The 21,984-nt window shown below is 39.1% G+C and overlaps 1 protein-coding gene across 4 annotated transcripts in view; it reads right to left on the reverse strand.

The window, feature by feature from the left end:
* Positions 1 to 13,006: 13,006 nt before the first annotated feature.
* Cpeb3 (cytoplasmic polyadenylation element binding protein 3) overlaps positions 13,007 to 21,984 on the reverse strand; it is a 191,306-nt gene continuing 182,328 nt past the window's right edge. For all 4 annotated transcript variants that reach the window (XM_076835065.1, XM_076835066.1, XM_076835062.1 and 1 more), the window contains one exon: positions 13,007 to 16,802. In XM_076835065.1, the coding sequence (XP_076691180.1) occupies positions 16,575 to 16,802 (228 nt within the window). In that variant the 3' untranslated portion in view covers positions 13,007 to 16,574. The remainder of the gene's footprint in view (positions 16,803 to 21,984) is intronic.

The following is a 21,984-nucleotide window of genomic DNA, read 5'->3' on the forward strand; positions in this document are numbered from 1 at the left end:
CCCCTGATTTAAAAGGTCAGATAGAACTAGAAGTCAGATATTTATTTAGGTAGTTTAGAATTTTAAAGGTTTTTTTTAAATCTGAAAATATGTATATGTAATTAGTAAAATGTTTGTAGAAGGATAGACAAGAAAATGACAATAGTCACTATCTCTTGAGTGGGAAATAGCATAACCTTTTTTTTTCTCCCCTACTTTTGGTACTGGGTATTGAACCCAGGGGTGCTCTACCACTGATCTACATTCCCAGACCCTTTTTATTTTATTTTGAGACAGGGTCTCACTAAGTTGCTAAGGCTAGCCTCAAACTGCTAATCTTCCTGCCTCCCAAGTGGCTGGGATCATAAGTGTGCACCACTGTGCCAGGCCTAGTATATTTTAAAAATCTTTTTGAGTTGTGAAATACTGCATTACACATTTTATTTTTAAAACTAAAACTACTTTGTAAGAACTAAATATTTTTAAATGTCCCAGTCATAGTAGTACATCTTAAGAATAATGGAGGCTAGAGCTGGAGGTAGCTCAGTGACAGAGCACTTGGCAAGCAAGGAGGAAGCCCTGGGTTTGGTCCCTAGCGGTAGGGGTTAGGGCAGGGCTGGGATAACAACAGAGATTCCAGGAAATTTGAATTGAGTAATGAATGATATTTGCTGTCACTTTTGTGGCTATGATGAGATAGTTATGACTTTTAAATTGTGTGGATGTGGGAAATAAAGCAATGTTGGAATGTTGGTGCTATTTTTAAGTTAGGTAATGGGTTCATAAATATTCATTATACTGTTTCCACTTTTTATTTTTTTTGGTATGTTATAGAAAACATCAAACAATTAAAATAATTATAAATTCAGAGGTTCTTATCACTAATGTTTCCTGTAGGAAAATCTTAAAAATTTGGATTTGGGGTAAAATTTGTTTCTCATGTATATTTACACATTCATACAGTACATACACTTTTTATACAAACATTTCTCAAAGAAATCTTAGTCTTTCAATAGAGCTTTTCATAATGGTAACAAAGATGAAACTCTTTGATGTTGGGGCTGAACTGCTGTAGCCTTAATCCTTCTGGATGGCTTAAATAAGCTTATCCAAAAATAAATAATCCAGGGAATTTTCCAGGGAAGCTATTTGAGAATATAACCATTTAAAAGACAGAAGTAGAACTACAGAACACAGAAGTTATAGAAAAGTAACAAGCATTCCGTCATACGTCTGTTCCAAATATTTAATCTGAATACAGTCTTCTACCTTCTATGGACCTCCTCAGTTTCCCAGAATATATGCAGGTTAGTGGAATCTTAAGTGAATCATGTTATCAAATAACACAGAACTTGGGCTGTGTATATATACACACCTGGCAGAGTGCTGTCCTCACATGCACAAAGTTCTGGGTTCAATCCTCAGCACCACGTATTAAATAAATGTGTTTAAAATGATTTTTTAAAAAAATAACACAGAACTCAATGTAAATCAAAATAAAAACTTTAGTTATGTCTATTAATAGAAAATGTTTGCTGTTATCTCTAACAAGATAAAAATTACCTCCTGTTTCCAGAAAGGGTTTCTGTAAATCTCGGATAATTTACATTCAAACCAAATTCTGTTGAATACAAGGGAAATAGGATCTCAGTCCTCACAGAGATGAGATTTACTCTCCATAAAAGCCACAAAGAGATCTTGTATTCAAATGGTACTAGAACAACTATCCTGAAACAGAGTCATCTGTGAAAAATTAGAATCCCAGGCCTACAAAACAGTTAAGTTTAATGTCTGGATTTATACTAAATGTATACTACAGGAACCACAGCTCAAAAAAATAAAGGCAATTCTGGCATTAGAAAAAAAAATTATTTAGTACTGGGGATTGAACCCAGGGCCCCTCTGTCACTGAGTTACATCCCAGTCTCTTTCATTTTTCTTTCTTTTTGGGAGGAGAGGAACTCAGGTACTCAACCACTGAGCCACACCCCCAGCCCTATTTTGTATTTTATTTAGAGTCAGGGTCTCATTGAGTTGCTTAGCACCTCACCATTGCTGAGGCAGACTTTGAACTTGTGATCCTCCAGAACCACTGGGATTACAGGCATGTGCCACCGTGCCTGGCTCTTATTTTATAATTTTGAGACAGGATCTTGCTAAGTAGCTGAGGCCAGCTTTGATACTGCCTGAGCCTCCCAAGTCAATGATTACAAATGTGTACTTCCCCACCAGGCAAGTAGCAAAGATAAAACTTCCCTGTAGGGACAATTTCAGATAGGGTCCTATAGAATTTCCACAGCAGGAAAAGATACTCAGGTAAATTTAAACTTGTATACACATCATCTACTGGAGGAAGAGTTAGGAGATGCAAATAGAATAATTTGAAAGACCATAAAATGATTAGAGAAACATTACAAAAGATTGGTAGATTTGAAAAGGAACCTGTATATAAGAAATAGGTATGTAAATTAACACAGGTAAGGAGAGTTTGTGAACTGGAATACTGATTTTTTTTAAAAAGTTACCTACAGTGTGATACAGTGATGAACTGGTAGAAAATATGGAAGAGCAGGCAGGCAGAAATCATGGAAGATAGAAAAAGAAAATCCAATACACAATAATCCAGTAATGGGAAATGCAGAAGGAAATGAAGATATGGAAGAAGATATTTATTAAAAAAAAATATATATATATATATATATTAGTTTTCGGTGGACACAGCATCTTTGTTTGTATGTGGTGCTGAGGATCGAACCAGGGCCGCACACATGCCAGGCTAGCGCACTACCACTTGAGCCACATCCCCAGCCCCTGGAAGAAGATATTTCGAGACAGGATCTCATTAAGTTTGAGGCTGACCTTGAACTTGTGATCCTCCTACCTCAGCCTCCCTATTTCCCAGAAGGGTATGTGCCTCTGTGCTCAGCAAGCTCAAGTTTTAACCTGATGACATTAACACCTGATGAAGCTGCAGGGTAACTGGAACTTTCATATTGCTGTTTGGAATACAGAACAGTGTGTCCATCAGCTGACAAATATTCAAACAGAACACAGAATGAAGGATAAAAAAGAACTGAAGTACTGACATGCTATAATGTGGATGAATCTTAAAAACGTTTTGCTAAGTGAGAGAAGTCATAGAAGATAACAAATACTATATTATTTCATTCATTAAAAAATGTTCACAATAAAACTGGGTTCAGGGACAACACACCTGTAATTCCAATGAGTTGGGAGACCAAGGCAGGAGGGCCCCTATCTTAGCTTTTTTGCTGCTGTGACTAAAGGATCTGTCTAGAACAACTGTAGAAGAGGTAAAGTTTATTCGAGGGCTCACAGTTTCAGAGGTCTTAGTCCATAGAAGGCCAGCTCCATTCCTTGGGGCTCAAGGTGAAGACAGAACATCATGGCGGGAGAGGGTGGCAGAGTATGGTGATAAAGAAGCGGAGAGGGACTCCACTCTCCACATACAAATATATACACCAAAGCCACACCCCAATGCCCACCTCCTCCAGCCACACCCTACCACTTTAGTTAATCCCATCCAAAATTAACTCACTGATTAGGCTAAGGCTATAACCCAATCGTTTCTCCTCCAAACTTTGTATTCTCACATATGAACTTTGTGGGGGTCACCACATCTAAACTATAATAGATCCCAAGTTCAAGGCCAGCCTCAGCAACATAGGGAGACTCCCCAGGATATTACTTGGTGGCAGAGCACCCCTGGGTTCAATCCCTAGTACTGCAAAAAAGAATATTAACAATTCTATGCCCACAAATTTAATAGATGAAACAGATCAAATCCTTGAAAGGCATCACCATACACTGAAACACAAGAAGAAATAGATCCTCTGAATAGGTTCATGTCTACTTGAAGAAACCATCGAAAATAACTCCAAACAGAAAGCACCAGACCCAGAGGATTTCACTGATGAATTCCACTGTGTGTGTGTTTGTGTGTGTTTTACAAGAGATCGAACCCAGGGGTACCCTACAAGAAAGGAAAACTACAGACAAAATATATAGCTAATAAATGTAGGTACAAAAAGTCCTCAATAGCAAATTAAATTAAAAAATGTATAACAAGAATTATACACCATGACCAGGTATGCAAGCCTGGTTTAAATTAGAAAATTAATAAATGTAGTAGTGTACACCTATAATCCCAACAGCTTGAGAGGATCACAAGTTCAAGGTCAGCCTGAGCAACTTAGTGAGACTGTCTCAAAATAAAAAATAAAAGACGAGGGATGTGGCTTACAGGTTGAGTGTTCCTGTAGCAAAGGCAATTCAGTACAGAAAAGACAGTCTTTTCAACAAATGGTGCAGAGCTAGACATCTGCATGCAAAAAAAAGAAAAAAAAATCTAGTCACATACCTTGTACCTTTCACAAAACCTAACTCAAAATTGGTCACATGGGGCCAGGGATGTGGCTCAGCAGTAGAGCACTCACCTAGCACGGTTCGATCCTCAGCACCACATAAAAATAAAATAAAGGTATTGTGTCCAGCTACAACTAAAAAATATATATATTAAAAAAAGTTGTCACATGGGGCTGGGGATGTAGCTCAAGTGGTAGTGCACTGGCCTGGCATGCACGAGGCACTGGGTTCGATCCTCAACACCACATAAAATAAATAAAGATATTGTGTTCACCTAAAACAAACAAACAAAAAATACTTAAAAAAATGGTCACAGACCTAAGTGTAAAACATAAACTGTAACACTTCCAGAAAATAAACTAGAAGAAAATATAGATGACTTAGAGTTTAGTAAAGGCTTTTTAGATAAAACACCAAAGGCATCATCTTCAAGAAACTTGACAATAGGTGGGGCGCACCTGTACTCCCAGCTACTTAGGAGGCTGAGGCATGAAGAGTACAAATGGAAGGACAGCCTCAGCAATTTAGTGAGACCCTGTCTCAAAATAAAAAGAGCTGGGGATGTAGCTGAGTGGTAGAGCACTCTTGGGTTCAATCCCCAGAACTACTCCCTCAAATTTAACAATAAGAAAACTAAACCTGATGTTAAAAATGGGCAAAAGATTTGAACAGACATCGAAGAAGATACACAGATGGCAAATAAGCATACGAAACGATGTCCTACATCATATGTTACAAGAATTGCAAGTTGAAACAAGAAGATAACCACTAAACACCTCTTGAAATGGTGAAAATCCAAAACACTGACAATCCCAAATGCTGAAAAGGATATAGAGCAAGAGGAACTCATTGCCATTAGGAATGAAATTATAATATTCAGCCATTTTGGAAGAGAGTTGGGCAGTTTCTTACAAAGCTGGGCTGAGGATGTGGCTCAGTGAAGGTCCTGGGTTCCGTGCCCAGCCCATATATAAGCAATATATAATTCTACTACAGAATTCAACAGTTGTGCTCATAGATCTTCATCCAAATGAAAACAATTTCCACACACAAACCTGCACATGTATATTTACAGCAGCTTTATTCATGAATGCTCAAAATAGGAAGCAACCAGGATATACTTCAGACAAATTGAAAAAAAATCCATACCAATAATGGAATATTATTCAGTGATAAAAAGAGATGAGCTATGAAGCAAGGAAAAGACATGAGAACCCCTAAATGCAGATTGCTGGGTAAAAGGCCGAAAAACCTACCTACTATCTGATTCCAAATAGATGACATTTGGGAAAACAGGACTACAGACAGTAAAGAATCAGTGGTTGCCAGTGTTCAGGGAACAGGGAGGGAACCACAAGCTGGAACACATGCAGTTTTTAGGGCAGTTAAATTTGTCTGATACTAAAATGGGGGTTACCCAACATCATGTATTTGTCAAAACATAAAAAGGAGCCACACACTGTGGTGCACATGTTTATAATACCAGCGACTCAGGAGGCTGAGGCTGAGGCTGGAGAATCACAAGTTTGAAGTCAGCACAGCCACTTAGTGTAACCCTGACTCAAAATAAAATAAAAGTGGCTGGGGTTGTAGCTTGATGGTAAAGCACCCCTAGTTTGATCCCCAGTACCACATATACACACATAAACCATGGGCTTTAGAATGAGTCAATGACAGAATTGCTCAATTACAACAAATGTAAGGGAAAGTGAGGGAGGGTGTTGATAGGCTATATGGGCACTCTACTCTCTGATCAATTCTGTACTATCTGAATAATTTGAAATTGCTCTATAAAGTGGTTTAAAAATAGCCATGTTAAAAAGTCAAATTAGAAAAAAAAAAAAGATATTTCATTGACGAGGATATACAAATGGCAAATGTGCACATGAAGAAAGGTTCAACATTAGCCATTAGGGAGATCAAATTATAAGCACAACAGGACAATACTGGCTAAAATGAAAAGTAGTGGCAATACTAAAGGCTCAAGAAGATTTTGAGAAGTTGGATCACTCATACATTTTGGTGGATATGTAAGTGGTACACCTGCTCTATAAAAGTGGTTTGTAGTTTAAAAACAAAACATGGAGGCTGGGGATGTAGCTCAGAGGTAGAACACTTGCCTAGCATTCATGAGACCCTGGGTTCAATCCTCAGTACCCAAAATAACAACAACAAAACTAAACAAGAAATCACCATATGACCCTTCAGTTGCATTTATGGGCATTTATCCCACAAAAAATGAAGACAACCTGTACATGAATTATTTACAGTAGCTTCATTTGTTAAAGCACAAAACTAGAAACTCTCCAAATATATAACTTTCAACAAGTTAAGTAGACTGGTGTGTCCAGACCATAGAATACTACTTGGCAATTAAAATGGAATGAACTATTGATAAAACAGCCCAGATGAATCTGCAGAGACTGAAGGAGCAGTCCCCAGAAGTTATATAATTTATACATTCCCATTTATATAATATTCTTGAAATAATGTTATAGAAGTGGAGAACAAATTAGTGGGTGTCAGGGGCTGAGGGTGGCAGGAGCAGAGGGAAGTGGGTGTGACTATAACCGGGCAACGTGAGTGATTTTCCTGGAGATGGAAATATTCTGGGCCTTGAGTTTATCAATGTTAGCATTTTAGTTGTGATACTATTATATAGTTTTGCAAGATTCTAGGAGGAAACTGTGTAAAGAATATGTGGGATCTAAATTCTGATAATAAATGTGAATTTATAGTTATTCCAGAATTAAAACAAATAGTTTAATGTTAAAAAAAAAAAAACAGACTATATTGTGAATGTGAGGCCAGTAGGTATCAGATGTTAAACAAAACTTGTCAGGCAAATCAACATAGGCTCTCCTTCTGTGAGTGATGAGCTACCTGTGCTTGGGGATCCTGGCTCTGCCAATCAACTTCAGAGATTAATGGATGGATTTGTTTTTGTACTTCATTCCTTCCCCCCAAAATGACTATTTTTTTCCCCCAAAACTCCTTCTGAATGTTTAGGCTTAAGGAAGAGTAAAAGAGAGATGGGAGGGAGGGGAAGATGAGGAGCAGGAATGTTGAGGTTTGGCTGTTGGGGAAGCCCACCAGTTTGGATGGGTAACTGGTAGCAATGACAGCCAGAAAGGAACTTTGGTTACTTATGAGTGTGAACAGTGAATTTGACAGAGACTGCCTGGGGAAAAAAATTCCATTTAACCCAAGTACCAGCTCCTGCTCTTTGTTTTGAATACTCTATTGAAACTTATAGAAAATTAGATCAGTGTGCATCAATATATTTTCCCAAAATAAACACAACTGTATATCCAAAACCCAAATCAAGAGTCAGCAGTATCAGCCACCTTGTGTTTACCCCCCACCCCCATCCATTTGTATACATGGCATCATATGAACTCTCTTGTGGCTCTTGGTGGGTGCAGTGCTGGGGATCAACCAAGGGCCTCACCTATGCTAAGCACATGCTGTGCTCCTGAGCTACATCCCAGCCCTCTCTGGCTTGTTTTGATCAACATTAATTTGTGAGGTCTTTCTGTAATGTTGCATATACTCATTGATCTTCATTCTTGCTGTTTATAGCATTCCATTTGCAGATATAATTTATCCACTCTAATATTGCAGGTCATTTGGATAGCTTCCAGTTTGAGGCTATTTGAAAGGTAGTTCTGTAATTATTCTTGTATATGTCTCTTGAACATATTTTGTATTTCTGTAGGTCATATACCTATAAAACAAGCTGGATCTCAGTATGTATACATGGCCAACTTTTGTAGAAGTTTTCCAAAATGGCTGTGCACTTTACATTCTTATCGGTACTTATCTAGATCTTCTAAGGGAAGCCTTATACATGGTATTTTTAGTCTTTTAAGTTTTCGTCATTATATAGTGGATGTGTGTTGGAATTGTGTTTTGGTTTTAATGATGGGTAACAAAAGTGAGAGGGTCCCGTCTTTTGGAAAGAGAACAGGCATATAAGACAGCTCCTTGCTCCTCCTAGGGACTGAGACTTGCCAAAGGACTTTTTATTCCATTTACAGAAAGGCATTTGGTTTAGGTATGTAATGAAGGTGACAAGTCAAAATGTTCCCTTAAACAGTTTAACCCAAGCCACTCTAACCAAAGGTTTGACCAGTAAAACAGCAAAAAGGAACATGACTTGGACTGGCCAGACAGTGCCCAAATTCAGAGTTGCCTTCCTCTGATACCACTGTGTAACTGGAAAGAATAAGGACTGCTTTCGGTTATCTGTTCCATGAACAGGGATACTCCAGCCAGTTATCTGTGAGTATCCACTCAGACCCCCAGACTGGATAGGATTGTTTTAGACTGAAGACATTTTCTACAGATGCAAAAAGCAGCTTTTTCAGAGTTTTGTTTCTTCAGAGGCAAAAACTCCCAGGAGTGAGCCTGCCACATACATCCCTCTCTGGGGAGTTTTACTGACCAGAAAAGAAAATGGAGATCTCAGTCACCTGAATACACAAAATTATAAACTTTGCTGCCTCCTGTTTATCCTCCTAAGAGCCATTTTTTTCTGAAGAAACCTTTTGTTTGTTTATGGTACCAGGGCTTGAACTCAGGGACACTCAACCACTGAGCCACATCCCCAGCCCCTGATCTTTTATGGGTTTTTTTTTTTTTTTTTTTTTTTTTTTTTTTTGAGACAAGATTTTACTTAGCACCTTGCTTTTTTGCTGAGACTTGTTTTGAATTCATGATTCTCCTGCCTCAGCCTCTGGAGCCACTGGGATTACAGGTGTGAGCCTTCTCCCTCTTCTTCCTGATTTGGTTAGATTCATAAACCCCTATCTCTAATTATCAAGAAATCCACATTTTTTCACAATTCTGTAGTCATAATGGAAAAGTTAACATCATATCTTCTATTAATCTTTTAGTTAATTCACAAACCTCCAAACACATAACCTTAGTTGGTGGAGGAAAAGACAATTGTTTGAACTTCAATAGGACACATCAATTTGAGCCATTACTCCATCAATAACCTGTTTTGTTGAATTGTGCTAGTTAAGACACGGAGTGCTTATGTTAATATTATTTCACTGGAAAGCTATCTAAATACAGATAGTGCCCAAATTCAGAATTGGGCACTAAGTCCCCGTTTTAAAGCTGAGTGTTCATGGGTGTTTACTGATGATTCCTTTTCTGTGAAGCAGGTGCCTCAGACACAACCTCCAGTCTTCTCAACAGTCAGGCCTGTGCTACGCATCTCCCCATCTCCTGCTCCGTCACCGGGTGTTTAGGAATGATTCAGACCTCACACACAAGGAACATGAAGACTATACAGACTAATTTTCACCCCTAGAAATAAGCTGCCCCTCCCAAAGTCACCTTCAGTGACCCACTCTTCCCGCCAGGAATGGGTCCTTCAGACCCACTCTGAAAAATGGGATTCCATTTGTAGCTTTGATATATATATATTTTTAAAATCAGACTCAACAGGGGATGGAAGATAACAAGTCACTCCGTTTTGCGGGGAGGGTGGGCAGAGGGATACAGAATTACAGTGGCTGTAAGAACCCTGGGTTCCCCATGAACCCTCGGGGCGCTGCTCTCTGCAGGTGGAAGCCTGTGCTGAATTAAGCAACCTCCGAAGAGGCGCGGAGGAGCGACTCTAGCTGGCGTGGGGTCTCCAAGTTGCCCTTCAGGCCAGGTGACCCAGAGGGGTGAGCTTACCTGCAGGGCTGCGGCGAGGAGCCAGCGGCCGCCACCACACGCCCGGGCCTCCTGGGAGGTGGGGAGGGAGCAGAGCGTGGGGCGCGCACCGGGTACCCGCTGCAGGAAGGGGTGCAGTGCGGAGGATTGGGCCGGGGAGGGGTGAGAAGGAGCCCGAGACCCACCCGGGCCACCCCGCGCGGACGCCCCCTCCGGCTATAACCCGGGCGGCGCGACTGGGGGCGGGGACAGGGCGGGGCGTCCGCGGCGCGGCAGGTGCTCGGCAGGGTGCACGGCCCCCAGAGGCCCGCGGGCCAGGGAGGGTGCGGGGCGAGCCCTGGCGCCCACGGAGCGGTTGTCACAGTCTGGGAATTTACAAATACCTGTGCCCAGTCCCCTCCCTAACCCAACCGTGGTATGGGACGTGGCAGCAGCTGGTTCAGAAGGGATTCGTCTCCGCAGCCACCTGTTATCCATTTTCTTAAAGGCTCAGTACCTAGGAGAGAGCGCCCCAGCACGTTCGAAAGCGAGCAGGGATTTTTTTAAAAGATTAATTTTCTGAAAATAAATAAAAATCGGAGAGCCTGGTGTAATTGCAAAAACAAAAAGTGTCAATACTTACCTTTTCATTAAAATTTCTGATTGTAATTTCAAAAATTGATTTCATGTGGCAAAGTGCTGGAAATTTAAAACCGGGATAGGACTGTAGCTCATGGGTAGTTGCGAATTTAACAAGGCGGCCATGGGCTCAATCCCCAGCATGAGAGAGGAGAAAGAAAAGGAGAGAAACAAAACAAAAACCCCAACTGCACCTCTAAAAACCTGGAATACATGTTCACAAGAGTCTGTTTCAAATATTGTGTATTTTTTAAAATGAGTGTTATTTGCATAACATTTGCTGTACTGAATGTGCTGTAAACGGATTTTTTTTTTAAAGGCTAATCAAAAGAATTGGAATGTTCCCAGATACAAACCAAATACAACAATCTTATTCCTTCGCAAAGGATGACAAGTGTCAGTACTTCATACAACTAGATTTAATAAGTTGTTATTACAGAAAAAAAAGAAGTCCAAACTACAAAGTTTAAGCAGTTGTAAGCAATAGCTGCATTGAGCTCCATGTTTAGTCACAGTACTGTAGTTCCATACAAGCAATATTAGTCCAAGCCCCAAAGGCAGAAGCTGAGTAAGGGTTACTAGCAAAAAACAATCTAAGAGAACAGGTAATAAAAGATACAATACATTTAAAATTAGTTAGTTGAAAAACAAATACAGAGATCTTAGCTGTGAACACTCTAAAAGTTATGTCCATTATTTTGACAGCAAAAATACAAATACCTAATACTTTATACCCCAACAGAACTATATCCAGGAAAGAAAAGAGAAGTTGTCCTGTTTTTAGCACCCAAGTTTTCTACTTGTTGCAATTAACTTCATCATACAAATTTAAACATCCCTGAATCACAGATCCATTCTTGACCCATTTTGGGGTATAGAGTAAAGTCAACAGCATTAATTATAAAATACTCTGTGGTAAGATGGAACACTATTGCAGCTGAGATAGAGAAGTTTGGTTATAATAAAAGAAAAAAGAAAAAAAGAAATATTAGCTGTCATACCATACAAATTAGTGAAAAAGCAACAATCCATACAAATATTCCAGTTGTAACAAAAGATACTTTTTTCACTAATCTGTGACTAATCTTTCATTCAAACCTTGCAAGTAGAGATGTCACAATACTCAAATATTTAGGTAGGAGCTTTACCCAGTTAAATACCATTTTGTTGCTAATATAATAGATAAAATGAAAACTAGCAGATATTTGCTAATTGCATAAATGCAGTACATTCTGCATTAGCCCATGCCTCACTAACAAGCTATAAAACACAAGATATAGGCAGAAATCTAAGCATAATCTTTATACCACTAAACAAGAAGTTTTCCAATTTCTTTTCTTCTGTTCCTAATCATTTATTTGTAGTTAATGTAAAATTCCAACCAGTAGTACCCAATTTGAGTTAAAATTTTACATCACAACTTGATCTAATCTATATATTATTTACAAAACTGAATACACAGAGCGTACCCAAGAGCCGACTCTGGACACACGTTTCTCCGAGTTATTGATTAACCTCCGCTCCGTGGCCACGGAGCTGGAAGAGGCCACCAAAGACTAGTAGAAACACACCATCCATCTAGAGCAAGTCATTGGATGTTCCGTTTACGCAACACCAGTTTTGCAGTTGTATTTTTTTGTTTTGCTTTTAGTTTTGCTTTAACTTTAGGTGCCATTGCAACGACGTGCTGTCTTAACAGCACAGCTTCCCGGTGAGGTGGGTGTTGGAAAAGCAGCAGCAGGAGGGCAGACAGATCATGCACGGGGTGACCCGGTGTGTGGCCGCAATAAAGGGCAAAGGGGCACCATAACAGGAGCAGGCAGGGGTGTGAAGGAAGATGCGGACTGACACGCACAACGTCCACGTACAGTGGTGACGACTGAGTGTGCTTCCAGCCACCCTGTGTGGAGGGAAGAGACATCACAGGCCAGGCCTGTGCTACACAGAAGGTGGCATTCCCTTAACAACCCCCCCTGACTCATAGACGTCACCACTGTAGATGTATGTAAAGGATTCCGGACAGAAAGGAACTGTCTCACACACGGACAGCAACTGGTGGCAGAATCTCACTCACTCACACACACACACACACACACACATACACACACTCAGGACACAGTGAAGAGTTAGAGGGAGAAAGCAATGAAACATTCTGTTGACTTAGCTAGGTTTTACACCCAGTGGGATTTCATTAAGGGGTGACTTCATTTCAGGGCCACAGATTTGGCTGCACCTGGTGTTGTATAAATCCACTGTGACATCCCTAGAGACCTGTACTGTGACATCCCTAGTCTTACACTAAATCACTTTAATAAAGGAAAAGGCTTGTCAAAATTTCACATGTTCTGCTCATTCTGTCATTTTATTACCCAATTATCCATTACATTTTCCAATCACTTTACATAACCAACCATTTTCATCGTTGTCACACTATTGTAAACCACATCAGCAAGTTAATACATAAAGCTTTGCATTTCAAAAAACTAGACACTTTAGTAACAATATTACAAAGGTTTTAGCTTCAAAAATAACTGAAAATGAAAAAAATAAACTTTTAAAGAATTAGCATCATAAAATTAATTTATTCCAAGTAAAAATACAAAATAATATTATGACATTGACCAGATATGAAAGTCCCTCCCAGAAACAACTCTATTAATGATTGAGAAAGCACTCCTTAAAGAAAATACGAAATAAAATGAAAAATATGTAAATATGTTTAATTTTTTTCTTAGCAAAAAATCTTTCTAAAAATAACAATGAAAATTTGTCTCAGTACAAAGGCTACATTACTATTGAAAAAATACCAGCATGAAGAAAAGGTACATATTTGACAGTAGAAAAATGATTTCAGTGAATCACAATGTCTAAAGTTTGCAATGAAAATAAATCTGCAATAAAGATTTATGCCTTTTTTCTTTTCTTTTTTTTTTTCTATTTTTTATACAAACAGTACAAACAGTATTGCACATAACAACAAATAGTCGAGGTTAGGTTATAGCCTTCAAAAAATCGACTAGTTCAAGTGTCACATCAAGGAAAGGCCACAACAGGACCTGTGTTACCCAGGGGCTTCCCAGTCAAGTTGCAGGTCAGAACACCTCTGTGTTTTAAAAAATAATTTTTTTGAAGGACCCTCTCTTTTAATATAACATTAAGAACTTGGGGGCACATTTATTTACAAAACAAAAGGGAACATGTTATAATTTAATAAACTAAAAAAGTTCTCTTTAAAAAAATACAAACAGAAGAACTCTTTCACAATCCTGGTCAGTCGTGCACAATCAACGCTTGATTATAAATATACAAATTAAGGGAAAGTAGTTTCCACCATCTATTCACAACTTTCAGCACCAAATGGAGTTTATTTTTGTAACCTAGTCTGTATAACAACATGTTTTTTTCCTTCACTTTAGCTTTATGCTGTACAATCCTCCAGCTTTGTGTTTTTTTAATCTCAGTGTTATTTTAGTACATGAAAGAGGGGTGCTTCTTCAAAAAGTTTTGCTTCTTTCACATAATTAGGTAGATTTCTGTAGGTTAGATATGATCTTTAATATTATAGTTATAAAGCTCTAACTTCTTCATTTTCAAAAAACACAAATAAGCATGAAAAAAATAAAGTTACCCATCTGTTAAATCATTTTCTTGCAGAATTAAATTAATATATATTTTTCTGAATAAACTTACTTAGAAAATATCATTTTCTTTCCTATATTTCAAAATTGAGGTATTGCAAAAAGATCATGTCAGTCAGAAAGCATGCCTTTTTCCTTAAAAACAAACAAACAAAAAAATCTTCAGCCAACTTTTGAAAACTGTCTAGAATACAAAAAGTAGTAGTGCATAACAAAATTTCTTGTACAGATGAAAAACCAAACCAAACCACAAACATAGAAAAAAACAAACGAACAAACAAAACCACACCTGGGCTGGAAAAAAGCAATTATTACCAAAAAGCCCAGAGGTCACCTCAATTGGGGAGGATTCTAATAAGCATTTTTAATCCAGTAAAAAACTATTTTGTTTTTCCTTTTTGAAAACAAACTATAGCTTGAGAGCCAGTAATTGCAACTAAACACTGGAGAAAAAAAAAAAAAAACAAGCAATACTAATTCAAGACAATACAAGGACATCACAGCACATAAAACAGCGACTTAAGTCTATTCTGCAGTGTCACATCCAGTCAGATTGTCCCCAGAATTCCAAAACAGGAAGAAGATTTAAAAAAAGATTTACATAGTCTCGCGATCATTGTATGTGTTTATATATTACTATCTGCAGCCCAAGAGTGAATGCTAAAAAAATGTCCACGGTAGTACTAGCAGGTCTTAATTCTATTCAAGCTTTACAGGATAAACCCAGGGAATTAAGTAGTTAATTTCTCACCCAGACAACCAACTCTGCCCAGGCCATCTTATTTTATACAGACATTTCTTTAGCATCACCATCACACAACTCTCTTAAAGATGTGCCTAGTCTGTCAATCTGACAACTTATCTCTAGATACTGTATATATTCTTAGTGTTTGTAAGCTAAGATGAGCTCTTTGGTTTTCTGGACAAGGTCTGAAGCTATGTAAAATGGTGCAAGCACTAGGAGATTGTAACTAAGAGCTCATGTGTTACTTAATAATATACCAGTTATGAACTGTCAAGTTCGTTAATGTCTGACACAGAGGCTTTAAACAGTTAAGTTTGATCACAGTTAGACATAATCACTTTACTATATAAAATAAATTGCACAATATATAACAGAGCACCGCAAAGTACTTCATCTACCATCCACAAATTTGCTTTAAGAATATCCTACACCTAGGTTTTATATTGGTTGTAATATAGGTCATTCTGTTATGGGCTCCTCCTATTCAGAAGCATTCCATTTATTGAGGCATGCCTTCCTCCGATCGATTACCAATTCTTTGAATGAAAAAAATCTTGTTTTAAAAAATGAGTATTTTATAGCTTATATAGATTCTTAATTTGTGCATTGTGGGAAGGTTTTTATACTAGACATTGGATATAAAATTTATTGCATGCAGCAACCTGATTAAGTAAACATGCAGTCAGAAGTAGTGACCTTCCATTGACGCTTTCTGAAGTCTATTCTGATCTTCTTTCGGCAGCTGACTCTCTATCCCTAAATCATAAGAGTGTGTTGTTGGGTTTTTGTTTTTGTTTTAATTGATACCTTAGCCTGAATAGAGTATTATGGTATTAATAATACCATTTTAATAGCAGCAAAAGCTATTGCAGCATAAATTTACATAACACTAAAAGATCTAACCAAAATCCTCAGCAAAACAAAAATCAAACATGAAGGGAAAATAAAGATCCAGCTTATGAGGTATCCTTACAAGTCAAAATACAGAGCAACTAAAGGCTTATTTTCATTAGGGTTATCCTTATTCTAAATGACCCCAACTAATGATTGCTGAATTGTGAAGGTTTTGCTACATCTGCCACCTACTCACGAGTATTACCTTTGGTAAGTCTTGTCCTAGGGGCAACTCTCTAAGTTTCTGAAAATAAGTGCATGCTCCAGTTTCAAAACAACCAAAATAACAACAAACAAAAGAATCACAGATGTCAACCTGATGGCTGCTGATGAGAATGGCAGTCTACGCACAGTCACGAGTGACAAATCAGGTGTAAGAAATTAAGGTACCAAGCAGACAAAGGTGTGAATCAAAGTGCAAATCAGTACCGTTATACACTCTGCAGTTTTGCATTATACTGGACACTGAGTTCAGTAATATGACTGTAAATAATAATAATAGTAATAAAAAGACCCATTTCTTCTTTAAAAATCGAGAACGAATGCACAGATTTCCAGAACGCTGTAAGCCCTGAGGCAGTGCCCTCTCTTTTCCCTCCTTGTTATCTACTCCAGTACTTGTGGCTGGGTCGGCCGTGGGCTCAGCTCCAGCGGAAGGGGACGTGACGAGGGCGGTCGCCTCCCTCCTTCACCAGCGGTTTGTGGAACTCCCGCCCGGCACGGGAATGTATACTCGCCCAGCAGTATTCGCAGTAATACTGCAGACAGGTGACGTTGGCACAGAAGAACGGGGCAAACTTCCCACCACAGCGTGTGCCCTGGCACTCATCACACATCTGATCATCCAGCACATATGGCTTCACTTCCACCTGGACCCAGAGAGGAGAGAGGGGAAAATGGGTTAGCAATGTTTTTCACATTTCTCCCTGTTGAGAGTTTAGAAGTGGCTTAATGATTTGCCACCACTTGGAACTCCACTAATAAGCATAGTAGCCAAGACGGTGGACTTTGGAATCAGCTCCTTGGTGCACTAGCTATGTGGGATTAGGCAAATTCTTGACCTCTCTGTGCTTCTGTTGGCTTTATCTGTATAACTGTAAAACAGGTGTAACATTTATACACATGTGATGTTGCAGTGTTTGTATCAGCGGTTGAAGACTGGCAGGCAGGGCATTATCTATTCAGGGTTCCAGCTGAATAGACAGCTTGAAGCTTTCTGTGTTGTTACTGGATGAGGATTTCTTTTTTGCACCAGGGATTGAACCCAGAGGCACTAAACCACTGAGCCATCTCCCCAGCCCTTTTTATTTATTTATTTATTTTGAGATAGAGTCTTACTAAGTTGCTGAGGCTGGCTTTGAACTTGCAATTCTCCTGCCTCAGCCTCCTGAGCCACTGGGATAATAGGCCTGCACATACCCCCCCCCCCCAGCTGGCCAAGAGTTTTGAGGGATCTAGTCAACAAAGTGTGTCATAATACCCATCATGACTGTCTCTAGGCCAGAGACACAGTGATGCCTTATTGATCAGCTTCCTGAGTGAGTAATGGATTCCTCATAAATTACTTTTCCCAGAGGCCATTTTCCCCTTCTGGTGCTTAAACATCTTGAATTTTGAATTTTTTGGTGAAAAGCTTACTAAAATATATTATCCATCCTGCCCCAGTCTAAGCAGGAGACATTATGGATGTTCTTTGAAGTGTACCAGGTAATATAGTGCCATGGGTGATTTTCACTTTTGCTTTCATTCCCTCAGAATTTTGCTATCTGCTGTCATGTCCAATAACACCTTTCAAACCCCCTGTATAAGTTTGTGATTTCCAATCATTTTCATTAAGCTTACTAAAAGGGGCACACTAAATGCCAGTCAAATGACTCTTAAAAGCCCCAGAATAAAGGATATGGGTTTTGGAGTGCTGCTGCACTCTCCGAGGCCTTTCCTGGACACTTCCTGAGGGCTAAGTGATGCTAGGTGTTGATCACCCAAAGATGAGACACACACCATGACTCAAAATGATCCCAACCCAGATGTGCAAGGCTGCTACAGCAACCTCTCAGAAGGCAACAGCCAAGCTGACTCTGCAAATTTACATAAATTAAAGAGAACAACTACATGAAGCATACTCTTTAGGCTGTCCCACACTAAAAGAGGGTGATTATTTTGGCTCATGTGGATTTACTCACATGACTGGTATTTATGGATTGCTTATTCCTTGCCAGGCCCTATATTAAAACTGAAATGAAACACAGAAGATGACACAAGTTCTTCCCTGAAATAATTTATGGCCTAGGACAGTTTCTTCAAGTTTCAGAAGGACCTGACTTACTTGGAGATCCTACGTGACACTGTTGAAGGAAGGCCATAATTCTTAGTAGAGATGTCCTAAACGTCCATACATAGTTTTTGCCATATTCCAATGCCACTTGGACCATTACCGGATATATTAAATGACTATCCAAATTAATTCCACTTTTTCTAATAAATAAATACAACAAAATAAAAACTGTTTTCTCTTTTTATCACCTAAATCACCTGGAATATCAAGCCATGACACTTTTGGAAACATCAGTCTGGTGGGAATCTCATTACTGAACTATATAAAACTCCAAAGGCTCCAGGCCCATGCAAAGCCAATTGCATGGCCAAACTGACCCTTTCCTTCAGAGGGACTTGCAGGCACAGGAATGATAACTACCTTCAGAGATACCTGAATTACTATCCCACATGCCTGAAGGAGGTGGTCATGCCCAGGGATACTGAAGAGCATGTATAATTTACTGATGAGCTGATGACCACTAAGGATAAGTGGGACTGATGAGAGCTTGGACAAGTGGCTACAGAAGATAGACAAGGAGAATAATATGTTTAAAATGATACAGACAAAAAGAAAGTCATACCTAAATAAAACTGATTTCACACTTAAGTTTTTTATTTCTAACAAGCTAGAGAAATGTTTGCAGTCATTTTGTTATCAGTCAACAAACTGACCTCCCAGAGTTTATAAAACAATGACTGAACAACTCTCAGTGGCAGAGAGGGTACATCAAGAGACCATACACTATTCAAGGTGCAGAATTTCCTGTCCTTGGACATGAAATAAGAGGGAGGTACTGGCCAATGTCAGGAGTGGTTTGAATTATATGCTAAAGGCCATATTAAGGACAATCAAAGACCAGCCCTTGATGTAGTCTGCCCTTTGAAGAGAAGAACCAAATAAACCATCCCAGTGCAAGTAAGGCATGCTTATGGGTAGGTGGAAGCCAAGTAGAAGCAACCATTTCAAATAATGGATTTGGAAAAGACAAGTTGGAAAAAGAAGCCAAATGAAGGCTGTAATTTGACAGGAAGAAAAGTAAGGCTTGCACCTCTTCAGACTCACAGCCCAAATACATGCTGTAAGCCAGGGCGTAAAGGAGAGGTAGTCAAACAGTAGCACACACCAGCAAGGCTTTAACTCCAAGAATCACTCACCAGGAGGCCAATGAAAGGACAAACCTGACCTAAGGATCAGATTATAAGAAAAAAATGAGCTGGAGCCTGTGGATGGGAAAGGCAGAAGAGAAAATGTACAGAACAGCCACGCTACAGGGGGGAAGAAACAAAGAAGGGGCACCTCTGTTCTTAAGATAAATACAGCACACAGACCTTGAGTAAGAGAATTCTGCTTCCAGGTGATGACCGGAAAGAAGAGTGGGTGAGAAGTAGGATAGAGGTTACTGAAAGATTCATACCATCTCCTTCTCCTGACTTCAAGGGAGGGGCTCTCATCATCACATTTCGGGTGAACTACTGGACACTAGGGCTTGAGTGATTGTGCCTTCTCTCTCCAGCTGCCCAGAGATCCAGGGTCAATGCCAAGAGCACTATGGCAATGTCAGGTTTTATCACCAGAGGCACATGTTTGGACCAAAGGAAGGGATAATCAGCTGACCTCTGGCAAAGAAACCTTGACTCTGGTTTTCCATTCTGAGACCCACACTTCAGAAGGACACATTGTCAGAAGGACCTTACTCTCTTGGAAATCCGATGTGACACTGCTGAAAGGAGGCCATAGGGCTTAGTAGAGACATCTATAACTTGGCTGACACATTCACGACACTTCTGGGATAAGAAGCACCAACTGCAGCTTGGGGCTGCCTAACAGATTACTGTTCAGTGTGAGCCCAACACTCCAGGTGTGAGCTATATAGGTTAAAGGGAGAACTAAACCTTGATAATAAGGAATTTAATTTCTATGAATTTTTTAACTTACTAGGCTTCTTGGAGAGATCAGACCACAAATGGTGGCCATAAAGAGACACAAGAAATCAGTTAATGACAACATCAGGAAGCTGCTGATGCAAAATCTTTAATAGCTAACGGCAACCCAACAGTGCTAAGTCTAGCACACGCTGACCAGAGCCAGGACAGATAATGTCATCCATGTTGGGTAATCAGTGCATTAGTTAAGTGGGTTGCAAATACATTACCTAGACAAGAGTATTTGTAAATGAAATGTTAGAGTACTTTTTCCAGCTAATAGGGAGAAATTTCAATCCAAATTCACTATTTTTTAAAATAAATTCCTAAGGTCTAAGAAAATCTGAGGGAACATGTCACCTCAAATAAGAATGCTGAATTCCCTAACAGCTACATTTAAACAGTTAATCTGGGACCCTGAGAATCAAGCCAGCAGTCCCTTTAGAATCTGTATAAGTCATAGTTTTAACTCACACTGGATTCTGCCTGGCCTTTAAAAAACTGGATCAACCAAAGCCACAAATATGTCTCTTTGTAGTTAAATCAGATGGACATCAGTAATAATTCATTAAAGTTTTGTTCATATATACACTATGCAATGGCTAGGGAAAGAGCAGCATTGAATACTTAAAGTTGTTTACTTATTTAAAGAAAAAGCATTTAAAAAGTTAAGGGCAGGGTATAGGTGTCCCTATTTCTGCATTGGACCTTGGTGTGATCCTGGCTCACTAAGCAGGCCATTTCCTATCACCTGGTACAATGGTGCTTCTTGGAAAAACATATAATTTGGAGTGCTCAAAGCTTTCAAACATGATCTTCTTGGCATGTGTCACAGAGTACATCCATCCAGGCCTAAAAATCACAGCAGACTCACTGACATTCCCATTCAACACATCTTTCCAGTTGCTGAAGGAGGTCTTCTAGCAGCTGACAATACTAACAACATCTAACATAAACATGCGTTTTTGGTTTTTCCATCTGTCTATGAGCCAGAATCCTGCTATTTAGAAGATGACAGATCACAGGAAATCAAAGTAGCAACATGAAAATAGCTTTTCCTTAGCAACGAAGTTATGCACAAACTTCCAGATATGGCAAATTCAGTTATTAATTTTAGAAGTGACTTGGGGTAGTTTTTTGTTTGTTTGTTTGTTTTTCAGTTGTAAATGGACAGAGTGCTTTTTTTTTACATTTTTTTTTATTGGTTGTTCAAAACATTACAAAGCTCTTGACATATCATATTTCATACATTAAAGTGGGTTATAAACTCCCATTTTTACCCCAAATACAGATTGAAGAATCACATCGGTTACACATCCACATTTTTACATATTGCCATATTAGTAACTGTTGTATTCTGCTACCTTTCCTATCCTCTACTATCCCCCCTCTCCTCCCCTCCCATCTTCTCTCTCTACCCCATCTACTGTAATTCATTTCTCTCCTTGTTTTTTTTCCCCATTCCCCTCATAACCTCTTATATGTAATTTTGTATAACAATGAGGGTCTCCTTCCATTTCCATGCAATTTCCCTCTTCTCTCCTTTTCCCTGTTTATTTATATGTGATGCTGAGGATCGAACCCAGTGCCTCACACATGCTAGGCAAGCGCTCTGCCACTGAACTGCAGCCCCAACAGGGTAGTTTTTTTTTTTTTTTTTAATCCATAGGGGAAATGGTGTTGGATTTTGTTTTCAAAAATTTATAGAGGATGGGCCTTACCATTATTCATTCACTGAGATGGTAGGGAATGAAAGGTTTGAAATGATCCTTGTTCCTTTCCCACAGTTCAAAATATGCTTATTGTGTGGCA

This window comes from Callospermophilus lateralis, chromosome 15 (assembly GCF_048772815.1).
Source record: "Callospermophilus lateralis isolate mCalLat2 chromosome 15, mCalLat2.hap1, whole genome shotgun sequence".
Taxonomy (NCBI): Eukaryota; Metazoa; Chordata; class Mammalia; order Rodentia; family Sciuridae; genus Callospermophilus; species Callospermophilus lateralis.